Source organism: Porites lutea, chromosome 13, assembly GCF_958299795.1.
Source record: "Porites lutea chromosome 13, jaPorLute2.1, whole genome shotgun sequence".
In the NCBI taxonomy this organism is placed as follows: Eukaryota; Metazoa; Cnidaria; class Anthozoa; order Scleractinia; family Poritidae; genus Porites; species Porites lutea.
The window spans coordinates 23,292,056-23,315,145 of NC_133213.1; the positions used below are offsets into that span (position 1 = coordinate 23,292,056).

The 23,090-nt window shown below is 37.8% G+C and overlaps 3 protein-coding genes across 3 annotated transcripts; 1 reads left to right on the forward strand and 2 right to left on the reverse strand.

Moving 5' to 3' along the window:
* Nucleotides 1-385: 385 nt before the first annotated feature.
* LOC140922851 (probable imidazolonepropionase) lies at nt 386-5,454 on the reverse strand. The gene is made up of 8 exons (XM_073372886.1): nt 5,168-5,454; nt 4,229-4,293; nt 3,803-4,080; nt 3,150-3,375; nt 2,522-2,684; nt 2,189-2,244; nt 1,803-1,963; nt 386-1,665 (listed from the first exon to the last, which is right to left on the reverse strand). The coding sequence occupies exons 1-8, from the start codon at nt 5,412-5,414 to the stop codon at nt 1,572-1,574; spliced, it is 1,290 nt and encodes a 429-aa protein (XP_073228987.1). The 5' UTR covers nt 5,415-5,454; the 3' UTR covers nt 386-1,571.
* A 240-nt stretch (nt 5,455-5,694) lies between these two features.
* LOC140922663 (cilia- and flagella-associated protein 100-like) lies at nt 5,695-15,785 on the forward strand. The gene is made up of 21 exons (XM_073372653.1): nt 5,695-5,865; nt 6,000-6,086; nt 6,530-6,630; nt 6,853-7,048; nt 7,204-7,271; nt 7,407-7,460; nt 8,018-8,127; nt 8,247-8,327; nt 9,395-9,470; nt 9,550-9,591; nt 10,154-10,196; nt 10,311-10,375; nt 11,128-11,156; nt 11,344-11,410; nt 11,700-11,851; nt 12,383-12,481; nt 12,606-12,642; nt 12,945-13,024; nt 14,280-14,376; nt 14,729-14,848; nt 15,380-15,785. Exons 1-21 carry the CDS (start codon nt 5,817-5,819, stop codon nt 15,491-15,493), a joined length of 1,767 nt encoding a protein of 588 aa, XP_073228754.1. The 5' UTR covers nt 5,695-5,816; the 3' UTR covers nt 15,494-15,785.
* Nucleotides 15,786-16,761: 976 nt separating this feature from the next.
* On the reverse strand, nt 16,762-18,732 carry LOC140923130 (small nuclear ribonucleoprotein F). Its single transcript, XM_073373202.1, has 3 exons — nt 18,570-18,732; nt 17,441-17,505; nt 16,762-16,981 (listed from the first exon to the last, which is right to left on the reverse strand). Exons 1-3 carry the CDS (start codon nt 18,690-18,692, stop codon nt 16,915-16,917), a joined length of 255 nt encoding a protein of 84 aa, XP_073229303.1. The 5' UTR covers nt 18,693-18,732; the 3' UTR covers nt 16,762-16,914.
* Between the last annotated feature and the right edge of the window lie 4,358 nt (nt 18,733-23,090).

The window sequence follows — 23,090 nt, forward strand, 5'->3', positions numbered from 1 at the left end:
CCATTGTCATTGCTATACCTTCTTTTCGTGATGTGAAAATTATATAATCATGCAGATCAGTTTTAGCTGTAGTTTGTTTTACTCGAATGATGCTCTTCTTAGATATTAGCTGAATGATTTAGCTCCTTTCGGATGAAAAAAATTAACGCATCTTAGGAAATAAACCGTTACTTGTTACTGACTATTTTATGAATTTTTTTTTTTTTACTGTCTACAAATACGCCAAAAAAGAGGAAAGAAAATTAAGTCTTGCACTCAGTTATGTTATTTGATCTACTGTTGTGACGAAACATGTTAATAAGAAAAGTAAAAGAATCATAGAGGGCCACAGTCGGTAGGGACAGGCACGCTGTCTGCTTCCCTCTATACTATTGATCGCGTCCCTAGAGGCGTGTCACCCGCTTCAGGAATTAACATTTTTTAGGGTGTTGTCTGTCAGGATTCACAACTGGAGAAAAAAACAATTCACTGGCCATGGGACAACATACGAAAAAGTCATTTCGATACTTAACGTGACGGCAAGCTACCAAGGGTCTAATGTGGGTTATGACTAGAAACGAAAGTTATAAGGACTAACGGTTGAATTTGTTTTTATTTGTTCTCCTAAAAGCTAGCATTTGTGGCCACATTCAACCACACAAGCAATAGTTCCATGGGGTTTTCAACTTCTGATGAGGACCAGTGAGAAGGCATAAATACACTGCCACAAAGATCGCATTAAAACTAGTAGTAAACTTGCCGAGTTTGAGAGTAGTATGTCAGAGACGCGCAAAAGATCAGGAGATTTTAAAGACGTTTACTTGGACTTGTTCCCCACTAAACAAACCACGCGACGTAGCTGAGATATCAAAAAAAAGAAAAGAAGGAAAAACGAGAGAAAGACAAAATCGCGATTTAGCGGATACATATCTTCGTTTATAGTTTTTACACCAGTTTCCACCAGGATTGATTTTTCTTAACTGTTTTATGTCAAAAATTGTAAAAACCATGGGACTGTTGGACAGGCGTAGGGTTAGTGCGAGAAGGAAAAACCTCCGTATTTTTCCCGCCCTCTGACATTCTGACTTCGCACTACACTCCACTATATGAACGACTAGAACAGGTTAATACCAGCATTGTTACTTATTAATGAGCTCAACTGCTAGATTCCTTGCTCTGGCAAGATGAGGCTACCACCATTTTTTCGTACATGTATATGCGACTTAGGGAGCCGAGAAGTAATGTCACTCTTAGTCTCGAGACTATGGGCCGTTACATCCAACAATGTGACAATGCACTCATGTAAAACCCCATCAGAAGCACTGTTGCAGAATACTAGATTTTCCTTAGGAAATTTCCTTGAACTTTTTCTCTGTCAGCAATCTTAGGAATGATATTAGGCTTGCTTGCATCAGTAGATGATCTTGTTGAGACACGAACTGAATTTCTTCCCAGCGTAAAAGAAACCTTCAGTGTCTATTTCTCGTTTTTTAAAGTCCTTTGACTTTTACCAACAATGTTCTTTAGCTCTTGTTGTTTTGCTATTCGGTATTCCCAGGAATTGAAGCGTATTCAGGCAGGTCTACTTTATTCTAATGAGGTCTGCTGTAAACAATTTTTCCATTCTTTATAACAAACTTGATGATCTCATCATGGCCACCGAGTTGATAGACGAGATGTTCCCACCTTCAAAGAAAAATAGCAGAATCAAGACACGAACACACATGAATTCCTGGCAACACAAAGATGGAAAAGTTTGGGTCCGAATAAGTGATTGACCCCCCCCCCCCCACCCCCACCTCTGGGGGACTAGCCCCATATACCTTGGTGCATCAATAACTAGCATGTCTGCCACTTTTCCAGGTTCCAGTGAGCCGTGGCTGTGCGCCCTTCCCAGGGACGCTGCGGCATTAATTGTTGCGGCTACCAGGCTCTCCTCCATTGTCATGCGCAGATTAACACAGGCAAGGTGCATTGTTAAAGGCTGGAAGAGACAAAAATATCCCTTCGATGTAAAACTACACAGAACGCACGTGAGTTCCTCACATGCAAATGCCTACACTTATAATGAAATCACTGAGGTTTAGACAATGTAGTTTGGGTGTGATAATTTTCAGGTGACTATACTGGTTACTGGCTAGGAGACTATAAATGACTCAGGTTTGATTTGCGTTGATTGTGAATATTATCATGAACAAATTGCCCTTACCATTGAAAGACAGAATGCATTGGGGTTAAAATCAGTACCAAGAGCAACGGGAACACCTGTGTGAAGTTGAAAATTGTCAGTCAATGTGTTAATAAATTATCTTGGGATTTTTAAAGTTGACATCTAGAGTGTTAAATAAATAAATAAATAAATAAATAAATAAATAATTATTATTATCATCATTTTTATTATCAAATAAAACATCCCTATTTATTGTTTCATTGATTTTAAATTGCCAGTATCATACATACAAAACGTCTAGGTATCCTAAGCATGCTTAAAAGGCAATCAAAGATCGCCAAATACTTTAATATTTATTTCTCAACAATTTACCTGCATTAATCATTTTCCTAGCAGGAGGACATTTAAGTCGCAAAATATACGCAGTGGTAGGAAGAAGTACAGCGACAACAGAAGCAGCAGCCATGGCTTGTATTCCCGTATCACTCACTTCTTCAAGGTGGCTTATTGCTCTGGCACCAACCTCTGCGCCTAACTTAAGAAAATTATCAAAATATAATTCAGTAAAAGCAAAGGCAAAACTGTTCATAATTCAGGTATTGCTGCATTCAAACACTCACGTGTATATATTAACAGTTCAGCTTTGAAAGACAACAAGGAATACATGTATTTAAGACAGACAGAGAGACAGTGTCAACATTCTATCAAACCTTTGTGGATAGCTGTGTGGTGTGTTGCTGGTAATACTATCAGCCCTGCATGGTGTTGATTCATAGAATACATGTTCAGGGCTTATAATAAAAAAAATCTAGTTGCTTTTTGGAGACCCGATACAAAAATTTAGTAGCAAGTTTGCAAATTTTAGTCACAAAAGTAACCAAACTTAATAAATACATAAATAAGTTGACTTTCAAATGATTGACAAACTTTTGCAGCATTATTTTTAAACTATGTATCAAAACTCCACCATAACATAAATGAGGTTGAACTCTAAGTTTACCTCGGCAGCTTTCATTGGATGCAATTCATCGCCATGAAAATTGATGGCCAACCCAGCAGATTTCCCTGCTTCAAGGATCTTTCTTGTGTGTTCTACACCAAATACACCCTTCTCACAGAACACATCAATATTATCAACAGTCAATTCATTGTTTTTCATTAGTTCTTGAAGCTTTGGAATTTGGCAGTTGATGACATTGTTTGTAGCTTCTTCAGGAGAACTTCCTCTATAGAAGAGAGCAATAACAAAATAACAATATTTTACCAATCTGCCATTAAAAAATGAAGCATTAGCTGAAACAAATCAAAAGCATTTTTAAAAAGCTGTCGAAGGCTGGGTATACTGTCATGTAACTAGAAAGTTAGTATCCTTGTGAAATGTTAAGCCACTGTGGTAAAAAAGAGCTCAGTGTTTATAAATCTCTTTCTCCCAAGGCCAACACAATGAAGGCTTTGCACCAATAAAATTGAACTTTTATGACGTACATGTATAAACTATAATATTAAATATATATGCCTAATATAATTAAGGCTTTTCTTTCCAGACACCACTTTTGTAATTATTTCTTCAAAAAACAAAAACATAAACAAAAACACAAAAATGTATGCAGGTCATAAAATGTTCAGCTAAAATGTGTGGTACCTAGTACATACTTTGGCACAGAATGTGCACCACAGAATGTACTGGAAATCTCAATTGGAAGCTCTTTTTTGGCTTTCTCAATCACTCTAAGCATCTTCATTTCAGACTCCACTTCCAAGCCATATCCACTCTTAGCTTCTACTAATGTCGTCCCTGATCGCAGCATTCTAAGCAGGCGTTTTCTGAGGGATGTGTAAAGTTCCTCTTCAGAAGCTTTTCGCACACGTTCCACGGTGAAGCCTATTCCTCCACCCGCATTGTGAATGTCCATGTAAGTTGCCCCTGCAAGCTGCAGAATTTTGCAGCAAAGAAGAAACAAGTTTGCCAAGTGCAGTTGATGAGTCATTAAGTAGGCTTTCAGAGCCTTTCCACTGTGTTACACTGAGGTTTCATAGTTTGTATAACAATTTAACTTCTTGTAAAGCAAGTGACATTACCTTCATGGCAAATTCATGGACTCTATCGCCCTCCCACACAGGATGTGTATGGCCATCGACCAGACCTGGATTGTTTTAAAAGCACTTGTTAATTTGCTTTTGTTGGTAAAAACGGGAGAAAACGTACTAAAGTACCAGTTGTCACTGATCAGTTTTAACATTAGGTATGATAGAGTAGGTAAAATACAAAAGAGTGTGTGAAAATTATCACCTAGAGGCTGGTTTTCACTAGTGACGGAGTTGGAGTCTGAATGGTAAGCAGAGTCGTAAGAGCGCTTATAACCTTGTGAAAAAAATCGGAGTAATAAGCATAGTCATAAGTGCAATGGAGTGGGAAGAAACAGAATGTTTCCATTTTCTTCTGACTCTGCTTATGACTTTGTTGTTAACGATCTAGTGAAAACCAGATTGTCTGAGTCAGAAGCAGGGGTGGAAGGGTTAACCAATAACAATGCATGTTCCCACACTTTGTGACTGGTTTAGTTCTTCTGCTTCTGCTTGCAATGCCGAAAACCTAGTTTTCACATGATCGTAAACGACAGAGCCATAAGTGGAATCAGAACGTTGTTTTCACTAGATTGTTAACTCCTTTGCTTTTGATTATGAATCTGACTCCATCGCTCCACTGTAATTGGCCACAGCTGTTGTGGTGTCCCTGCCAACATTCTTTCTGTTTGTTTATTTGTTTGTTTGTTTTTTTGGCAAAGCTAATAAAAAATAAAACCAGCATTAAGGGGAAGGCGTCAAGTGCAGAGATGAGACAAAATACATGTAAGTGTCCCTCCCCCCATTAACCCTGGTGTTAATCCTTCCCTGTAGAGGGGAGGGGGGCGGAGGGTTATCCTGATTTATTCAGGGGGATCCTCTTCATTATTTCTAAATAATCTAACCAACGCACCAACATACTTCCAGATAACTACATAATGATATTCAACTCACCCGGTAGCACACACATCCCAGAAGCATCTATTTCTTCTACAAAAGTACAGTTTTCATATTTCTGATCAATGATTCGATCCAAAGCAATGCATTCAATTTTTCCCGCGTTAACCACAATAGACACGCCTCCATCCTCTCCTCCTTCGACGATGGCCAATTTTTTCATCGAATCTCCTGTCAAAATTCGCTCTTTGTTGTTGCAAACCAAGACTACTTGTCTTGCGTGTCGAATTCGAAGGCTGTACATTGTTAAAGGATAAAATTGGAGTTTCTTTAAAAACACGTGAACATTTCACAGTTCTCGAAAAATAAATAGCAGTCAGCTGTTTCCTTCATAAAAGCATGCGTGTTATTTTCAGCTGTGTTTCTATAGCAACAGCAACCTCGTTATCATTCTAAACAAAAATGGCTTCCATCTAAATTTGCTTGTATCAGAAGGAATTTGCTTTGCTTTAAAACCGTTTAACATTCGATCCAATACATTTATTTTGCAAGTTTTAACAAGGAGGAATATAGCTGAACTTCAGAGAATTTTTAGTCTCACTTATTCTGCTTTTTGGAACGCGCTGATGGTCAACGGAAATTTTGGTTTGACTGAAGATTTTGATACCATTTAAAACTTGATACGATCTGTTTCTTATACCCAACGATGTCCATTCAATCACCTTCACAAGGTTCTAATAAGCCACCACGCTCAGGTATGTACTAAAAAATTGACTTTGAGCTCTTACGATCAGATTTACCAGCCTTGTGTATTTATATTAGATAAATATATTAAGTTTAATCCTTGGCATACCAGTTTTCACTGCTGCTTTTATGTTTTGCTGTACAGGAGGGCAATCTGCCTCACGCCAGTCAGAGAAAGCTGCCTTTCAGTCGGTAAAGTCAAGCTCTCCTGGCAATCAGTCTGCCTTGTCAGGTAAACTGCACTGATTTTAGTTAAACAGACTTAACATATGTACATATGGCGTTGAAAACGGTAATGTTTTCCCAGTGCCAAACAGTGCTTCGAAAGCAGAAGGAGGGGTTGTACTCAGCCCACATACCTGTATATAGAAATATATATCTAGAATGGAACGTCCTTATTCAAGATGTTCCCAAGGATATGATACTTCAAGCACACACAAAAAAAACACATGATGGACAAGACTGTACATTGTACAGGTGCAGACACCTTTTATGGTCTCCTAGGATGTCCGCTTCAAGGAGCTTTGACTGTATTATTATTATTCTTTTTTTAATTTATTTTTTCTCCCAGTGAGTTGATAAGAACTTGTGGTTTAGAATCATTATTTCAAAATAGTATTAAGGGCATTACTGATTCTAAAACCTGAAGTGACAGTCTTTTGTTCTTGTTCTCAGTGATAGAGTCTGTGGTGAATCCAAACCGCAATCCATTTACTATCCCAAAAGACAATGATGTATTCATGTTGAGAGACAGGGAAAGACAGAAAAAGAAACAGGTTTGATCATTTACTTCCTTATTTTTGTACTCTGTACAGTTACAGTGTGTAATGTTGAGCTAGAACATGTGCAGTTGGAGAAAGAGTGTATTATTTTTCGTCTTCTCAAAACTTTTGTGGAAAGTTGGCAAAAATTTAGTCCAGGTAGCAATGCTAGTATACATTAATATGGCCTTAGTTGGAAATATAGGTATCAGTGATTTATTTGTTTTGATACTGTAGGAAAGGATTAATCAGCGTAAGTTAAAAGTGCATGAAAAAACTACCTACGCATCACGTGTCAACACAAAAACAGCAGCAATGAGAAAAATAGCAGATGATAGTGAAGATGAATTTGTTGAGGAAGAGAAGAAAAAGGAAAAAGATGGAGTCATTGCTGTAAAAGATGATCCACAGTTTACTCTGGCAATCACAAGAGGTAGGCAAAAATAAATAGAAATATGCAGAAATATACATGTAATACTTTATATACTTAGTTTGCTATATAGCTAACAAAATTCAGACTTTTCAGTAGTTTTATGAAGTAGGTGTGCAATACAGCTTTTCAGTTGCTTATCGTTTCTTCTGTTTTAGATCGCCACGTAGAAAAAGAAAATTTAGCAGACTTTATTTCCAAGAAAAGAGAAATGTTTCTGGTTCAGGTACGTTTTTGTTTGAAAATCTTGTGAAAAAGTCAGTGAAGTGAAGTGAAGTCAGTGAAGGATAAAAAAAATACAACATGTATAATTAATGAAGCAATCCTTGGATTAATTTATGTCTCATTTTTGTCACTTCAGTATTCGTTAGGGGTGAAACGTGATGAAATGAGGAAACTGGAAGAAATTGCACAGGTACGAAACTGCATAGGATGAATTATGGGGCAGGGTGGCTGAGTGGTTAGAGTGCTGGATTTGTAATCTGGAGGCCCTGAGTTTGAATGTCTCGCCCTAACTGCTAGCTAGATTTGTTCTCGGTAGTCCCGAGTTCAAATCCTCTGCCACTCTTGTAAATAGCCAACTGGTTCATCTCCTATAAGCTTTAGAACCAGCTGGGATTCTTAACCATATACTGGTATGCTATGTTCCATTGAAATTATTGGCTTGTTATCTCTGAAAAGCCCCATAAGCTAGGGAAGATTTTAATTAAGTATTAATTATTATTATTATTATTATTAATTATTAATTATATGATCATTTACTAGGTTTCAGCTTGTTAACTCTCCAAGTTGTGTAAAAGTAATAAAGTGTTATAATCTTTCACTCTGTTAGAATTGCAAATATTTATATGATTACTGTTATTACAATAATATTGTACCTCTGACTGAGTATGAAAACTGCATAATTATTGATAATTAGACAATTAAAATGTAAAAGAACTCAACGGTTTTCATATTCTGTTCCTCATTTAGGCAGAGGAAAAGAAACTTGAGCTTGCAGAGCAGTACCTTGAAGAAGATGCTGCAATGTTTGATGAATTCTTAAAAGAAAATGACAAGAATTCTGTGGAGGCTATTAAAATGTAAGTGTCAGCAAATTATAGTTCCTAACGTGAGATCAAAACCTGAGAACACTGTCTATCTTTTTCTTTCACATTTTCATGCTGTTTTATATAATTTTTGATCTTCTTGATTTCCATAGTGCTGAAGCTGAAACTAAACTGAAACTTGAAAAAGTGGCTGAGATAAAGAAAATCAATGCACAAATGATGGGAATTAAAAGGTGAACTGCTGCATGCAATAAGCATTTATTTTTTGTTTAATATATTTTCAGTATACATTATGTACAGCAGTGCAGTCAACTGTGTCTTTAAGAGACATCTCCGTTGAATAAAATGAACTTTAAAGTTTACACTTGTAATCCTAAAAATCATGTACAGGTGTCCAGAGTTGATTGATACAATACAATACAATGTTCTTTATTTTGAGAGGGTAGATACATGATTAACCCAGTAAAGAGTTTTCTAACACATGGCCCCTGCTGTTTGGCAGTCATCTGTTATGACCTTGAACAAAGTAGCTAGATTCCTCTCTAAAGGACCACCGCGGTCAAACGTCTTTATAATCGTTATTTTTGTTTTTTATTGCTGGGATTTCATTTACCAGTTTGAGAAAAATGGGCAAAGATGTATAAATCAGTTAGTCAACATAACTATCTTTCCATTTTTCTCAAAATTTGGACTTTTTTCGCTGAGAACGCTTCGCGCTAAAAGAGAATCAAGGTGGAAAATGGCGCCGATAATAACGTCAGCATCGGTTTTCAATCACCTAGAACTTTTTTAGTAAACTTTTAAAAAGTTTAGTAAACTAACAGGATATTGGTAATACCCTAAACTTTCAATAGTGAAAGTAGCAACCTTAACTTTCAAGTATTTCGCTTAACTTTTGCAAATTTCACTCGTTTGACCGCTGTGAACTCTAAAGGTCAATAAGTTCAAGACTAGGCTCCCTATTGGGGCAAAAAACTGAATAATGGAATGCAAAGAATTGGTGAGCAAAGCAAGCCAATTAGGGGACTGGGGAGGGGGAAAGAGCTTGTTAGGATGTTTGTTAAATCACATCTGATCATGCGGACTGCAAGAGAGCGTACTATTCAATTGTTACTAGTTAGTAAAAAAATAAATCGAATTCTTAATATAAAGGGGCTTTTCTGACATTATAATCGATGATTGATGGGATGGGTCAATCCAGTTACTTCTGATGATTGATTTTGACATCTCAGCCGTTTAACTCTACTTGCTGTGAGGTATTTCAATGTTTAACCCCTAAATTCCTGCTCATTTTTTTTAGTGAAATCTCTAAGAATGAAGACACGCTAAAGGAATACATGTTATACAAACAGTTTCTGGACTCCCTCACGCCCCAGGTAATGCCGCTAAAACCTTGATTTTCATTTTGTTAGTCGGCCAGGTCCTCATTATTTTGTGTTCTGTTCTCACCAACAGGAATGGAAAGATGAAAAAAGAAAAGTTAAAGAAGAGAAAAAGGTAAATGCTCATTTTCTAATAACTCATTCGCTCTTGGGAATTTTGTATATCGTCAGCCAAAACTGCCCAAAACGCGTCTTATAGGTCGAGCACTCTTTGGCCGACCTTCTTTGAGCTTCTGAAGTTCGGGAATGCTCCACTCTTCTTGCGCTTTTCTTGCCACATTTTTTCTCTTGTGTTGGGTCTTTGAGTTCTCTGTTTAATTTCGGTGGGAAACGTTTTTGGGAAAGCTTTAAGGATCTTATGATATGGAAGGAAGTACAGGTAGGTAGTCACCAGTGGAACAATTTTCTTTGGAATTATCTGGTCAACTTTACTTGTTGATTTTCTCCGCCCTTCTCGACTGAATCGCGCTTATTCCAGCATGGTTTTAAAGATTTTTTTTTTGAAGACAAAGTTGTCCTTGACCGTGAGAACTGATGACTTCGTGGTGAGTACAAGGAACGTGGATCAGCATGGGCATACGGTTACTTCAGGGTCGAGTGGGTTACTATGCTACTACTTCCAACTATTTTGTATGATAAAACGTAACTCTGGATATTCATTTGTCCTTCTTTCTCAGAAAGCAAAGCAAAAGGAGAGAGGTTCAGTGAACAAAAAGAAAAGTGAGTCTGTTTTTCCGAAATATCTACACACCTATTTTGATTTCCAACCCCATATGTCATCAAACTTAACCTTCTAACCTCTTGTAACTCTACCTCTCTCCCAAACTATTCTAGTAACCATACACAGTTCTGGCAGAACATCTAGTCGTACAAGCCACAAGGACAGCAGAACAAGCTCTGTAAGTAGACTTGATCAGATAGGTTATGTTTCCTACCTTTTAGCTAATTTAAATTTGTGAACCTAGCTTATGCGGGGCTTTTCTTCCTTGCCAAAAGTCTGGTAGCTACTCTCATTGGATTTTCCTAGTTTTTCTTAGTTTTGGAAACTAGACCTTTAAACTGCGAAAATTCGCTTTTGATCTTGAAAAAGGAGCATGTGGGTACTTAAAGTGGCGGTTTTAGTGAGTACATGTAATTTCCACCCGTCTCGCGCCATCAGTCACGCGCGTGGCCATTTGCGTGTCTCGCGTTTTGCTTGACGGACTACAGAAAAAAGAGAGACTGCTCGTAGTCTACCAGTTCTATATGATGGTGGAAGTAAAAAAACAAACAAATAAAAAACAAAAACAACAATTTTTGACAATTATAATTTACCCTCAGAAGCTATCTGCTCATCTTAATACAGTGGAGGCCATTACTAAAAGGAATGTGGAGTTGACAAGTAGCGAAGTTGGATATCTCTAGTTCCACAAGCGAGACAAACCGGATTAGGGTTATCGCACTTCTAATGCATGAACTTGGAGTTACATGTGGCTTGACGCAGGGTTAACTCTTTAGTAACAAAATAGATGAGTACTCATTTCAACTGTGTTACATAATCGTACACTGACAAATTGTGAGGTATAGTTGCACATAAAGATTTTACAAACAAATGTAATGTTTTGACACACAAATGCATGAAAAAGTCTATTTTCATTAATTCTGTCCGCAGAAACTCGCAGGCAGTCCTCAAGGAAAACAGTAAGTGTTCATTATTTTGTGTTTTATCGCAAGAAATTACACGAGCCGGTCGCTTAGGTCCCGTTTAGTTCTAGAGAGCTATCTTTTGTTGTCGTGGTTGTTGCTGTATTGTTTTGCATTATACAAAAGAGCTGGGACCAGCATTTTTCATCGTAACTAACTTGCTTCAATTTCGTTAAATCTCAAGTCAAAGGAGCGATGCTGAAGATAGTTCAGCTTCCTTGTACGACACGGATGAAGAAGAGAGCGATAATGTAAGCTCAGTTCTTATTATATTATGATAATTATTAGTACTACATTATCAGTTTCACGGCATTTTTTGTAAATTTCTTTATGCAGAGCCCTAAGCGATACCTGAATGGGTAATAATAGTGACTTTATGTCCCAAACACCCTTAGTGAGATCAAACTCTGCAATTTACACCGCTAAGCAAGATGACGAGCATCTTCGTCGTCACCCCCGGTCCTAGTAACCCTCCGTGGATTTGTCGTGTAACTTTTTTCTCGATGTAACTTTAGGATTCATTTTGTCTATTTCTCACAGGAGCCCGAGTTATTTTTCGCTGACCCTCAGCAACTTCTCGACATATTTGCTGAACTAGAAGAACAGAATTTGTCTCTTATCCAAAACAGCCAGGAAACCGAAGAAGCACTCGAGGAACTGCGGCAGACAATTAAGCAAACGCAAGATAGAATGTAAGAACTCCGTCACTGTCAATTTGGTTTTTGTTTTTTTAGACCCTGTCCACACTAATGCGTTTTCAAAGGTGTTGTCATCGAAAACGCATCGATCGATTCGTGTCCACTCAAACCAACGTTTTGATGCGTTTTCGAATGTCCACACTGAAACGTTTGAAAACGATAGAATTGCACATTGTGACGTAAGTTGAACTCTGTGTACATGCTTCAAACACACACGCCTGCGATACATTAGGTGATCGTTTTCATTTTCATTCGTTTTCGAACGTCCATACTGATAGGTAATGTTTTTGTTCTGGCTTTGATCCACTTTCAAGAGCGTTTTCAAATCCATGCGGTTTTGATGAAAACGCTGAGCGTATTGGTGGGGACGGAAGGCCTAAACGCATTAGTGCATTAGTGTGAACGGGCTGTTTTGAGAACATTATAACACGAGTTTGCGCCAGAAAGGAATATGAAATCATTGTTAGAAAGGACAGACACGTTTTTTCTCAAAATGGAAGTTACAAAGTATAGTTGTTTCCACAGGAACCGTGAAACCGAAATTCTCAAAGGCCAGATTGACTTCTTAAATGATGCCATTAACAGAGAAGAAGAAAGAGCGAAAGAGCTGGAAATGAAATCAAAGTACGATTATTTTGTGCAGAGAACCGGGTTTATAAATTTTGAACATTTTTATTTCTGTTTTTGTTTCTCTCCAGTCTGTCAACTAGATAAAAATATTTCTTTATTGTTTTTTGTTTCCATGTAGAATGTTTTCATATGGCGAATTTAAAGCTGAAGATCAGGTAAACAAGCTACTGTCGTATGTCCCCATTTTAAAGCACTAATTTCGAAAGAACAAGTCATGGCGCTGCGCCAACTAAGAGTGCCAAGTTTTTTTGTAAATAACTTAAAATTGAAAGCTTTGATTTGTAATCTTTGATAGGCGTTGCTCAATTTCTGAAAGTCTGTGAAACTGAAACTGTTCAAACGCGAGAGAGATGTACCCCCAAAATTCACCAAGATGTCACCCATTTTTAAAAGGGAAGACTGTCTTGTTCACCCTCCTGAACTTTGCCTAATTTTAATTTCTTTTGCTGCTCTGCAGGAAAAAATGCTACAGACGCTCAACAAAAAAGTGGAAGAAGTTTATCGAAATTGTATCGGTGATAACGAAGCAAATATAAGGTAATTAAAACAAGGATTATTCGATGAAACAAAGGAGCGTGCACGTTTTACGGTGTAAAGTTGTCGTATGACAACCCGAAATTATGTCTAAAGGAAGGATTAATTTTCCGTGTACCAATAGCGCCTACCATATCCCTCTGGTGAACGTCTGACTGACATAGCTGATCAACCTTAAAGAGAGCAGACTTTTTAGGCTGTAGTTTTATCCCTTGTTTGCGTTGGATTGTAGGAACCTTATTAAAATCCAAGGCGGCGAAGCAGCTAACACTTTTAAACAGCAAATTCGCGTTCTTTCAATCTTTATCGCGACTATTCCAACTCACTGACCTTGTTAAATGTAGCGAACTCCCGTCTGTTGTTGTTTTATGTTGTCCTCCGTAAAACGTAAAATTAGGCATCTTCTCGTCGTAGTCGTAGTCGGCAAATAGATGTTGAAAAAAGTGTGCTGCACGTGCATCGTGCATACAGTTGTTGTTTTTGCCTATCAAGGCCCCGGGGAACACCATTAATGAATAAATTCATAATGTCATAAGGCAAAATTTTGCTCGTTACGTCTTTAGGAACGCTTATGTCTCGGCTATTCTTATCCTCTTTTCTTTCTTTCTTTCTCTTTTTTTTTTTGGAGGGGAGGTGGGGTCTTCAATGTCTGTCTGTCCTCTTGGTTGGTTAGTATGTTGGTTAACAACGCGACATTGATTTTGCGGTTCAAAAGGATTCGATAAAACACCTGTATCCAAGCGGATGATAATGCGAGTCCGTTACGGGCGGGGGAGACATTCCCTGATTGCCAGTAGCCTGTACAAAGACCTTATTTTTCTTTTCTTTTCGTTCCTCCCTACCCCTTGCGCTGGCGGTCAATAAATCCCCCGCGGTTTTTATTTTTTATCACGCTCGCTCAACGGACTTTGAAGAAAAAAAATAGAGGGTCTGTGAACACGCTAGGGTGCTGGAGACTCTTCACGCGCGGTCTCCGGTCTCGGTTTCGGTAAAGTCTTTATAGTGACCCGAAAAGCGCGATCTTCCAAGTGAAAACAACCCTGCTTAACGTCCATTATTCTTTAAAGTATCTGTAAAATTTTATCTATTCCTCTGAAACAGTGATGTGTGATAGCAAGAACGATCACGACACCAAGCAAACCAGTTTGATCGTTGAGTGCTCTAGATATTTAAACAACTTTTTTGGAGACAAAAAGAGTAGAATATGTGAAATGTTATTGCTGCTCAAAGTATTAATGTTTATTGATTGTATTCGCAGCACTCTACAAATGCTTACAAACATTGAAAATCGCCTGGAGGAACTTTTTGAACAGATAGAAGTCATGCCCCCAGACAGAGTAGAGATGGCTGAAAAGGTTAGATGAGAAAAATTACAAAATTCAGTAAGCAACAACAAGCTGCTTTCAAATCGAAACATCACTCAGTGAAACGTTATGAAATCCTGCATGGTAATAATTTTGCCCCACACCCTGTTTTAGTTCCGATGAACGCGTAATTTTGCGGTGATATCTAGACACTGGCTTTGTCTCTTATAATTTCTGTAACCAAGTATCTACGTCCATTTCATTGATTAAATTGAGTAGTTTACAATGCGGCAGTTTGTATGATCTTTCCGTTTAGTGAGGCAACGTCGTAAAATACCTAAGACTAAGACTTAGTTACATGATCAAGTGAATAGTGATCGACCCGTAACGTGATATTTTCCAGGCAAAAGAGAAAGAACGACGCATGCGCCTTCGAGAGGAGAAGATGGAGCAACAAAGACTGCACCAAGAGGATAGAGTCAGAAGGGCTCTAGAACGAGCTCAGGCTGAACCCAAGAAAAAGGTTTGTGATGAAGTCCTATTTTCTTTGTTTGGTAGCCTGCGACACCTTCTACAAAGTTTAATAGAAAAGGAAAAAGAGCCCTTCCCCTTACCTAGTAAGCAATTTTGCACTGCTGACCAAGTTACGTTTGGAGCAGTGGTTTGCTATGTTGCCCTTAAGAATACCCCATTTTAGAAAAACTGTGAAGACAAGAAGTCGCTATTTCAAGGAAACAACGACGGAGAAGCATACGCCATGGACACAAATTTCAATTATCTTTGCTACGAAAATGTTCTAAAAATGAAGTGAAAAGCATCTTCAAGTCTGAATGTTATTCTGGGGTAACTGTTGGCCCCAATGTCCGCACAAAAGAATTACTTTAAACTTAAGTAAAAACTTAAAAAAAGGGTTATTTTTAACAAGGAAAAGTAGATCGAGATTCATTGCATTTTTTAGAAAGTTGAAGCCCCTCAGTTTTTAGCCTTGCGTTCACTTATGGTCATAGATTATATCAAATAGGTTTGAGTTTTGTTTTTTGCTCTCTTCTTTCAGACTGGAAAACCCCTTATGTTCCGTTCAGAGCCTCCACAAAGGCGAAGAAAACAACAAGATTCCGATAAGAAACAAGATAAAGAAGAGGAAGAACTCAAATACTTCTTTACATGAATGTAGTCTTTGTACAACGCTTCAATACTTCAGTTCACTTTTCAGTTTCTTAAAGCATAGTTAGCATTTAAACGAACTGTAAAAATGTTGACCTTGATTATAAATACGACTTGTTTATAGTATATTTATCAATAAAAATGTGACATAAAAGATATATTTTTGTGCAATTGCCTTGTATATTGTCTTAAAAACTTGGCAGTACGTGAAGCGTTGATGAAAAGTTTGGTAAGTAAGAGATTTGTCCTAAATTTTCCGCAGCCTTGGGGAATTCTTGTTAAACCGGCAATGAAGAGCTTAAAATGATAAAAAATAAAATAAACGATTGACAATCGTCGCAAGTCACTGAGTGATCTTTGAGCAGTTTTGGGATGCCAGACACGTTGTTGTGGTTGTATTGCATCAAGGGAAGCCTGGGCAACATATGCCCCAACTGACTATTTTGGAATCCCCCATAATACACCCAGTTTGGCATTAAAATTTTGCATGATTTATTGTTTTCAAATGCAATCGGGAATATGAAACAATAGTGTTTGTTTTTTGGCTGGAAATTTTTTCCCAACATCATGCACACAGCAAGGTTTCTTGAATTTCCAGCTATATAACAAATCATTTAAAGACAGGTCCCTCAGGAAACAGTTAATTATGCTTCCCTCAAATCTCAATGTTTCCGAACTTTGAGATTCTTGGGAAACAAAATTAACTGTTTCCTTCAGGACCAGTCATTAAGTGTTTAATGCTAAATATTGGGGGACAAACTGTCATGGAAATGGCATGTGGTGTTAATTACCCATACATTCACTCAAATAATTTTGAAATGAATAGGTTTTTTTTCTTACTCATCAGATTTGAAGTTAACCAGCCATCACACTTATGTTATGCACTACCTAACCCAACACTACAAGAAATGCTTTTAGTCAAGGGTTGATTGATTGGTCACTGAACTAAAAGGAAACAAACAAACAAAAAACGAAACAACTTGTTATTCACCGAAGTGGCCAAGGTCGCTTGTGAACAATTCAAATGGGGTTTCCCAATGCCGGTGATTCCTAGAGTTATTTGCTTACAAGAGCGGTCACAAGAAGAGCATTGACTGTATATTATTTGACAAAGTAAGAATTTGAGTTTAAAGGATGATTAGTATAAAAGAAATACCTTTATTTCAAAACTTTCTTTCAGCTGTCTTACAAAGCTTTGACTTACACTACATTATGTAATAGTGGAAAAAGGAAATGGAATTTTTTTTTCTATTTTGTGAGCACTTGAATACAATCCAAGGAATTGCAATTAGAGTGAATAAAAACTTGCTTTAGATGACACTCAATGAAATGGAAAGAGCCTAACTCTCAGCTAGAGGAACACAAAATTTCCATACAACAATAAATATAATACAGAGAAAAAATATTTATGACAGTCCAATAATATTATTCTCTCATCTCGCCATCCTCTTCTTCCTCATCCACTCCACGCACATACAGAACATTGTTACACCTGGTAAAAATAACACCCAAAATAACCTCATTCTATCGTTAATTATTATTAAGTACAAGAAAAGGTTGACATTTAAATACATTAAGTCTGATATTTCCTATCCTTTTAATTTGCCACTTTGGAAAAGAGAGGGAGACTGGGACTAGTTAACTTTTGCAAAGACTTCTGGGATTCTTACTGGGGACAGGGTGAAAGCAAATAGCCAAAAGCTGGTCCTCGGCACAACCCCAGTAATGATCCCACAATCATTTTGAGCTTCAGTTTTGTTCATGTTTCTAACAAGGTCAATACAGAAAATTTTGTTTGGGCCGTGTATTTGAGAAATCTGAGAAATACATTATACAGGCCATGTGCCACCACCTTCGTTACTGCTGCCATCATTTCAGTTTCTATCTACAAAAGTTTTTTTTTCTTATCTGCATGGAACTATAACTTGTAACTGTAACAAATAAAACTTACCTGATAAGAACTTCCCCAAGGTTACCTGCTAAGCTCCCATCAATATACTCTTCTGTGTTGGCAAGCTGCAAAAAAAGCAATGCTAAATGATCACAGTTGCCAACAAGAAAAACCTACATTTGTACTTAACAGATTCTCACAGTACCAACCCTTTTTTTAGAAAAATTATCAGTGAATGTAAGGGTAGTGAGGTCAAAAAACATTGCAAAAGATTTGTTTTAGGAAAAAAATTAACATAAGATCAAAAATCACTTATAGGGACTAACCCCTCACACTTTTTCAGTCCTAGGGAGCAAGGAATGGCGCAGTGGTGAGAGCATTCACCTCCCACCAATGTGGCCCGGCTTCAAATCTCAGCGTCGATGCCATATGTGGGTTGAGTTTGTTGTTGGTTCTCTCCCTTGCTCCGAGAGGTTTTTCTACATTTCCAAATTCCAATTCAACCGGAATCAGGCAGAAGAAGAACCACTTTTTGGATGTGCTATCCCCAAATCATTGTGTAAAGGAGGTTTATGTAGGGGCGTGCAACCAAGGCCCTCAAACCCTGATCCAGTTGTTAGACAAAAATCCTTCATTACACATCATATAGCATCATCTACCCTGTTAAAGACACTCAAGACCTTTTGTTATGACCCTAGCCTCATTTAGAACAAATAAGGGAGAAGCCTCCCTGGCCTTTCATTGTTAACATGTTATAAGTAAAATCCGCTATCACATTAAGCCAGTATTCAACCTAGTTTGATTCAGAACTTCTTTCGTTTCTTAGCCCCAATAAAGGAGATTTCTGGGTTAACCTGCAAATGGACTTTACCTAAATTATATCTGCCATTCATTAGCCTGCATTATAGACGTAATTTAACCTCGGTAAGTAAAGTCTGTGAAGCAGTGCCAATATCCTTGTTCTTGGCCCACAACAGACTCAACAAATAACAAGAACTGCGTTTTGAATTTCCTTTCATCTTTATTGGCAAATCAGCAATGGCATTTTTAACAAACTAATTATGGCCTGTACTCAAATCCTGGTATACAGGTTTGGGCCCAGGACAAGGATTTTGGCGCTGTTTCACAGAAAGACTAAACCCAGAGTTTAGTTTCGTATGTGATGCCGCCTACCCTTCATATGCCATACCTGAAGGTTCATGTATCCGTCCACAGACACAAGATATCCTTTGTATTCATGTCCCCATTTAAGCTTTGCTATCACGGCTTTTCCTGTTAACCCGTTAAGGAAGGGTTTTGGATTTAAGGGCATAGTCTAAAGAATAAACCAGTCATGAATTAATATCATTACACTATCAATCATAACTATAACAAAATTCTCAAATCTGATTGGCTATCAACTGTCGTGATTTCAGCACTAATAGGACAGTACACATTATACCTGTAATTGGACAGAACTTACCAAAGCACATGTTGTTTAAAAGCCTTTTTTCACTGCTAGCAAAAAACTCTTGGAATTTCTTGCGTTTTAATATTAGAAAAAACAAATCAGACTCCCACTAAGCAATCATCCAATTTTGTTTATCACTTGTATGATTACAGACCAAAATGGACTCCACTCAGTCCTATTATCATTATTTATAGCCTGAAAACCAGCAGATATTTTGTGATTCCACCACTGGTTTACCCGCAAATGACATCTGACAAACAAGCTCACAAATTCTATACTAATGACATGCACTACCCAGATCTGGGTAGTGCTTCTGATTGGTTGTTCCATGTGGGAAATTTGCTTCAGCCAACAGAAGTATTATCCAGATCTTGGCAGTAAAGCTGCTTTTCAGACGGACAAACCAGTAATGGCATCCCACAATGTCCGCTGTTTTCTCAGGCTACACTATTTACAGCAGTTTGTATGTAGTATGAAGAAATTGCTCCTCACAACTTGTTAACATGTAGACAATATTCTCGTTCCAAGTTGCAGGATAGCAGTGCATGTTCAGATCTCATTAAGTTCTGCCATGCTCTGGTAAACACAGTGATCTGTATGGACCTCCACTGCATGGTTTTCAATTGTCTTGCAGTTTGTTGGTGAAAGCCTTTACTACAGTCGCTGCAGCTTAGTATAATAGTACATCCCATTAGAAGCAAAGGGTGGATTCATTTGCAGTATACACGTATAACTGTCGCATTTTGCCGCTGGAACAATGAAAAATTCCAGCAGGCAAATGCGACAACTGTACGCGCGTATACTGCAAATGAATCCACCAAGTTAAGTTTTAATATGTCTCGAAATGGATCGGGTTTTGAGAATTCGAGGATGGTTTTTTTTTTCATTTTTGCCACATCAGACAAGAATTGATAAGAAACATCAAACGCTCAAAAAGGTTGAGGGCTTGATGATCTTTCGTACTTCTGTAAAATTGTCAGGACGAATTAGTGTATTGAAAACTGACATACACCAACCGATCAAAGAGTAGTTTGATCGTACACCCCAATTCTCAACAAACTGAACCCCACAAACCATGAAATTTTGTAGTAGCCTTATCAGCTAATAACCATTATTGATCGGTAAAATTAATTTACTCACCGCCATGGTGAAAAGTTGAGTAATTCTTCGCTTGAAACAACGCTTACTCTCACATAAAAAACCACGCTGTTCGCTTGTCACGTTTAGAAACGTCTTATAACTGGTCAGCGGGAGTCAGCGGCTAAGAAGTGAAGGACTATGGGAAGGAACTTGAACCAGGCTCTTTGGGTTGAACTCGGAGCAAAATATGGCGGAGTTGAATCCTATTTCAGTTCAATCGGTTAATAAGACTATCGATATCTGTGCGTGAGATTTGAAATTCGGCTTTATAATGGCAATCTGGTGATATACTCTCAAAGGTTTATTGACTTCCATTGTTTTAAATTGGTCTGATTACGCTGTGAAATTCAAAAAATATCTTTTAGTTCATAATACTTGGGTGGAGATCTGAAACATTTTAGCTCGGTAAAAATTCAGCGTGAGTGTCAAAAACGTTAGTTTCCCGGGTTAGTTTTATCAAATACACGATTAACTGATCGCGTTGTAAGCACATAAAGCAGCGTCCACCCGTTTTTAAAGCTAGTGAAAATGGCAGAATGATGAACTCATGGCACCCACCACGAAATCACAACACCAAGAACTTTGAAACCATTAAACAATTATTGGAAATTTGAAACAGTATATATCCCTTTACGAAAGCGCGAAACGACGGAAGGGAAAAGAAGTAAAAACTACGACTGACAATTCCAGTCAAACGGCCAACAATCTCGAAACTTTTTCGTCTGGCATTGTCAAGTCCCTGAAGAGTCAGCTTATTTGTTCCCCCTGCTGGATTTAAAGAAGCCAGTGTCACAGGACTAATCACCCCGATTTTAAAGATATATGGAAAGTAAATAAGTTCGACGAATATCCGATCAAGGAGGCTTTTAAAGTTCTATAGAACATTCTAAACTGTTTACCTTTAAAAACGAAACTGATGATAAACGATCAATTTACCCAATAAAGAAGGGGTCATTAAGAAGGGACTGAAAAAACATGTTGGCAAAATTCCAGGCACAGCCAGCATCAACGAGCTCCAAAAAAATTACTCTTTTGGGAACAGCTCACATCGTCAGAAAGGCTCTGTCCATCAAGTGAACTGTTCAGTATCTTGGTTTGGCCCCGGTGCTTCAGAGACTAAATAAGCAAGTCAAGGATTACAAATAGGATAATAATAATAATAATAATAATAATAATAATAATAATAATAACAACAATAACAATAAGGATAATAATAATAATGATGATGATGATTTGGCGGTAGCACACCCACAAAGTGGTTCTTCGTCCACCTGATTCCTGGTCGAGTTGGAAGTTTGGAAATGTTGGTTTTTGAGGAGAGGAGAAAACAGGAGTACCCGGAGAAAAACCTCTCGCTGCAAGCGAGAAAACCAACAACAAACTCAAACCACATATGGCGTCGACGCCGGGATTTGAACCCGGGTCACATTGGTGGGAGGCGAGCGCTCTCATCACTGCGCCATCCCTTACTGCCCCGTTCGCTGCTCCGCCATCCCTCACTGTTGACAATCAATTCAAGAAACATTAGTTTTAAAAAAAATTTAATTTTATTTTGTAATAGTTACAGGACGTCTCGGTTGGCATTGGTAGCTGTTCAGTTTTTGTAAACGAAATTATCTCGTTTACAAATTTTCGTTTGGCACCGGTGTTGCTATCTGATGCATATGTACATGCTGCGCCGGTACCTACAAAGCCGAAACCATGTGCTTTGAAACTTGATACTTTTAAGTGACTGATTTATGTTTTGGTTTTAGAAAACCTTACTCGTCGAGCGTGGGATATATTGAATTTATTTGGATCTACTTCATCGTGAATTTGTTTGGACTTGACTCAGCTCACCGGAACTGTTTGAAACGTGGAATATTTATGGAATAAAGATACAATTTACTATGTGCGGAGTTCGAGTATTCGAACAAATCTTCGCAACAGGCTATACATTACAAATGTTTTAATAACCGTGATTAAAAACAGCATCGAAAACAAATTCTCTCTTTAGCTTGTATGTGAAGTCCTGTGAAATGTTACCTCAACAGACTCAAAGAAACTTCTTCTGATTTGAGAATCTCTGCTAATCACACGGAGATTCCACAATAATTTTCTTTTCAACAGGCTGCGTTTCATTTTTAATTTAGCAAATGTTTTTTAGTTTGTTCGACGGCGAGTTTCGTCACGATCAGGTTGTAACAGTAGGCTGCAGCTTTCTTAAAATTACCTTCCTCCAAGCTCAAAGAACCATCATTTTCTTAGTCATTTTCTACCAATCACTAACTTTGATTTTCATAAAAAATTGCAGCTCTCTGTAAGTATACAGGAAGAAAGACAAAAGGAATAGCCAGCGTAGTTGGCGGGATTAGAGCTACGTAGGCTACAAAAAGACACTCTCCCTTGTCTTTTCTTTACTGATGGTACAGGACACCAAACCCATGAATTCTTTAGCTTGTACTTTTTTTGAGTTCTTCTGTTGGACGTGGTTTTGCATTTATATTACATGGGCGTGCAATTTTTTAAAGAGCGATGTCACCTTTGTTCAGGTTGTTAAGCAGTTCATCACTGAAACTTGTAAATTTGTATTGCGATTTTAAGTCTGAATATAAGTCTAGCTAGTCAACCATTACCAAGTCAACCAAGTCGAATGTCCTGACTGTTATAATGTAAAAAGGCTCTTATCTAAATCTATTTTGACCAGCCATAGTATTTCATCATTTGTTTTCAGAGTGGGGAATTCATAAACAAAAGAAACTTACGATTCTCGAGTAACTGCTAGATATCTTTATTTGTTCCAAGAAAAAGTGACAATGCTCCTGATACTTTTAGTGTTTATGTCTAAAAAAAAACCTTTGAATACTACAACAATTTTTTTCATTTGTATGTCAACAATTTGGAGACAATAAATTAATACTGGGTAAATAAAGTGAAAGAGTCTCTTTCAGGCAAGATAAAACTGCAAGTTCAAGCTTGGCAACACATTAATATCCTATGATCCTAGGGTAGGTAGGCAATGTGCGAAGCGCAGTCGATAGAGTTAAGCCCTTGTATATGATACAGTGGCGGTTCCATGGGTGCGACTACTGAAAATGATGGGTTTGACTTATGAATGTAGCACTGCAAGCAGGGTCGCTG

Excerpts from the sequence above, each read along its gene's own strand:
- LOC140922663 (XM_073372653.1), top strand. The coding sequence starts at position 5,817 with ATGTCCATTCAATCACCTTCACAAGGTTCTAATAAGCCACCACGCTCA. Across the intron at positions 5,866-5,999 it reads TAATAAGCCACCACGCTCAG|GAGGGCAATCTGCCTCACGC; the intron begins GTATGTACTAAA and ends TTTGCTGTACAG. Across the intron at positions 10,197-10,310 it reads TTCAGTGAACAAAAAGAAAA|TAACCATACACAGTTCTGGC; the intron begins GTGAGTCTGTTT and ends AAACTATTCTAG.
- LOC140922851 (XM_073372886.1), bottom strand. The coding sequence starts at position 5,414 with ATGTACAGCCTTCGAATTCGACACGCAAGACAAGTAGTCTTGGTTTGC. Across the intron at positions 4,081-4,228 it reads TCCATGAATTTGCCATGAAG|CTTGCAGGGGCAACTTACAT; the intron begins GTAATGTCACTT and ends AAAATTCTGCAG. Across the intron at positions 2,245-2,521 it reads TAGGAAAATGATTAATGCAG|GTGTTCCCGTTGCTCTTGGT; the intron begins GTAAATTGTTGA and ends AACTTCACACAG.
- LOC140923130 (XM_073373202.1), bottom strand. The coding sequence starts at position 18,692 with ATGCCCTTAAATCCAAAACCCTTCCTTAACGGGTTAACAGGAAAAGCC. Across the intron at positions 17,506-18,569 it reads ACGGATACATGAACCTTCAG|CTTGCCAACACAGAAGAGTA; the intron begins GTATGGCATATG and ends CTTTTTTTGCAG. Across the intron at positions 16,982-17,440 it reads CTTGGGGAAGTTCTTATCAG|GTGTAACAATGTTCTGTATG; the intron begins GTAAGTTTTATT and ends TATTTTTACCAG.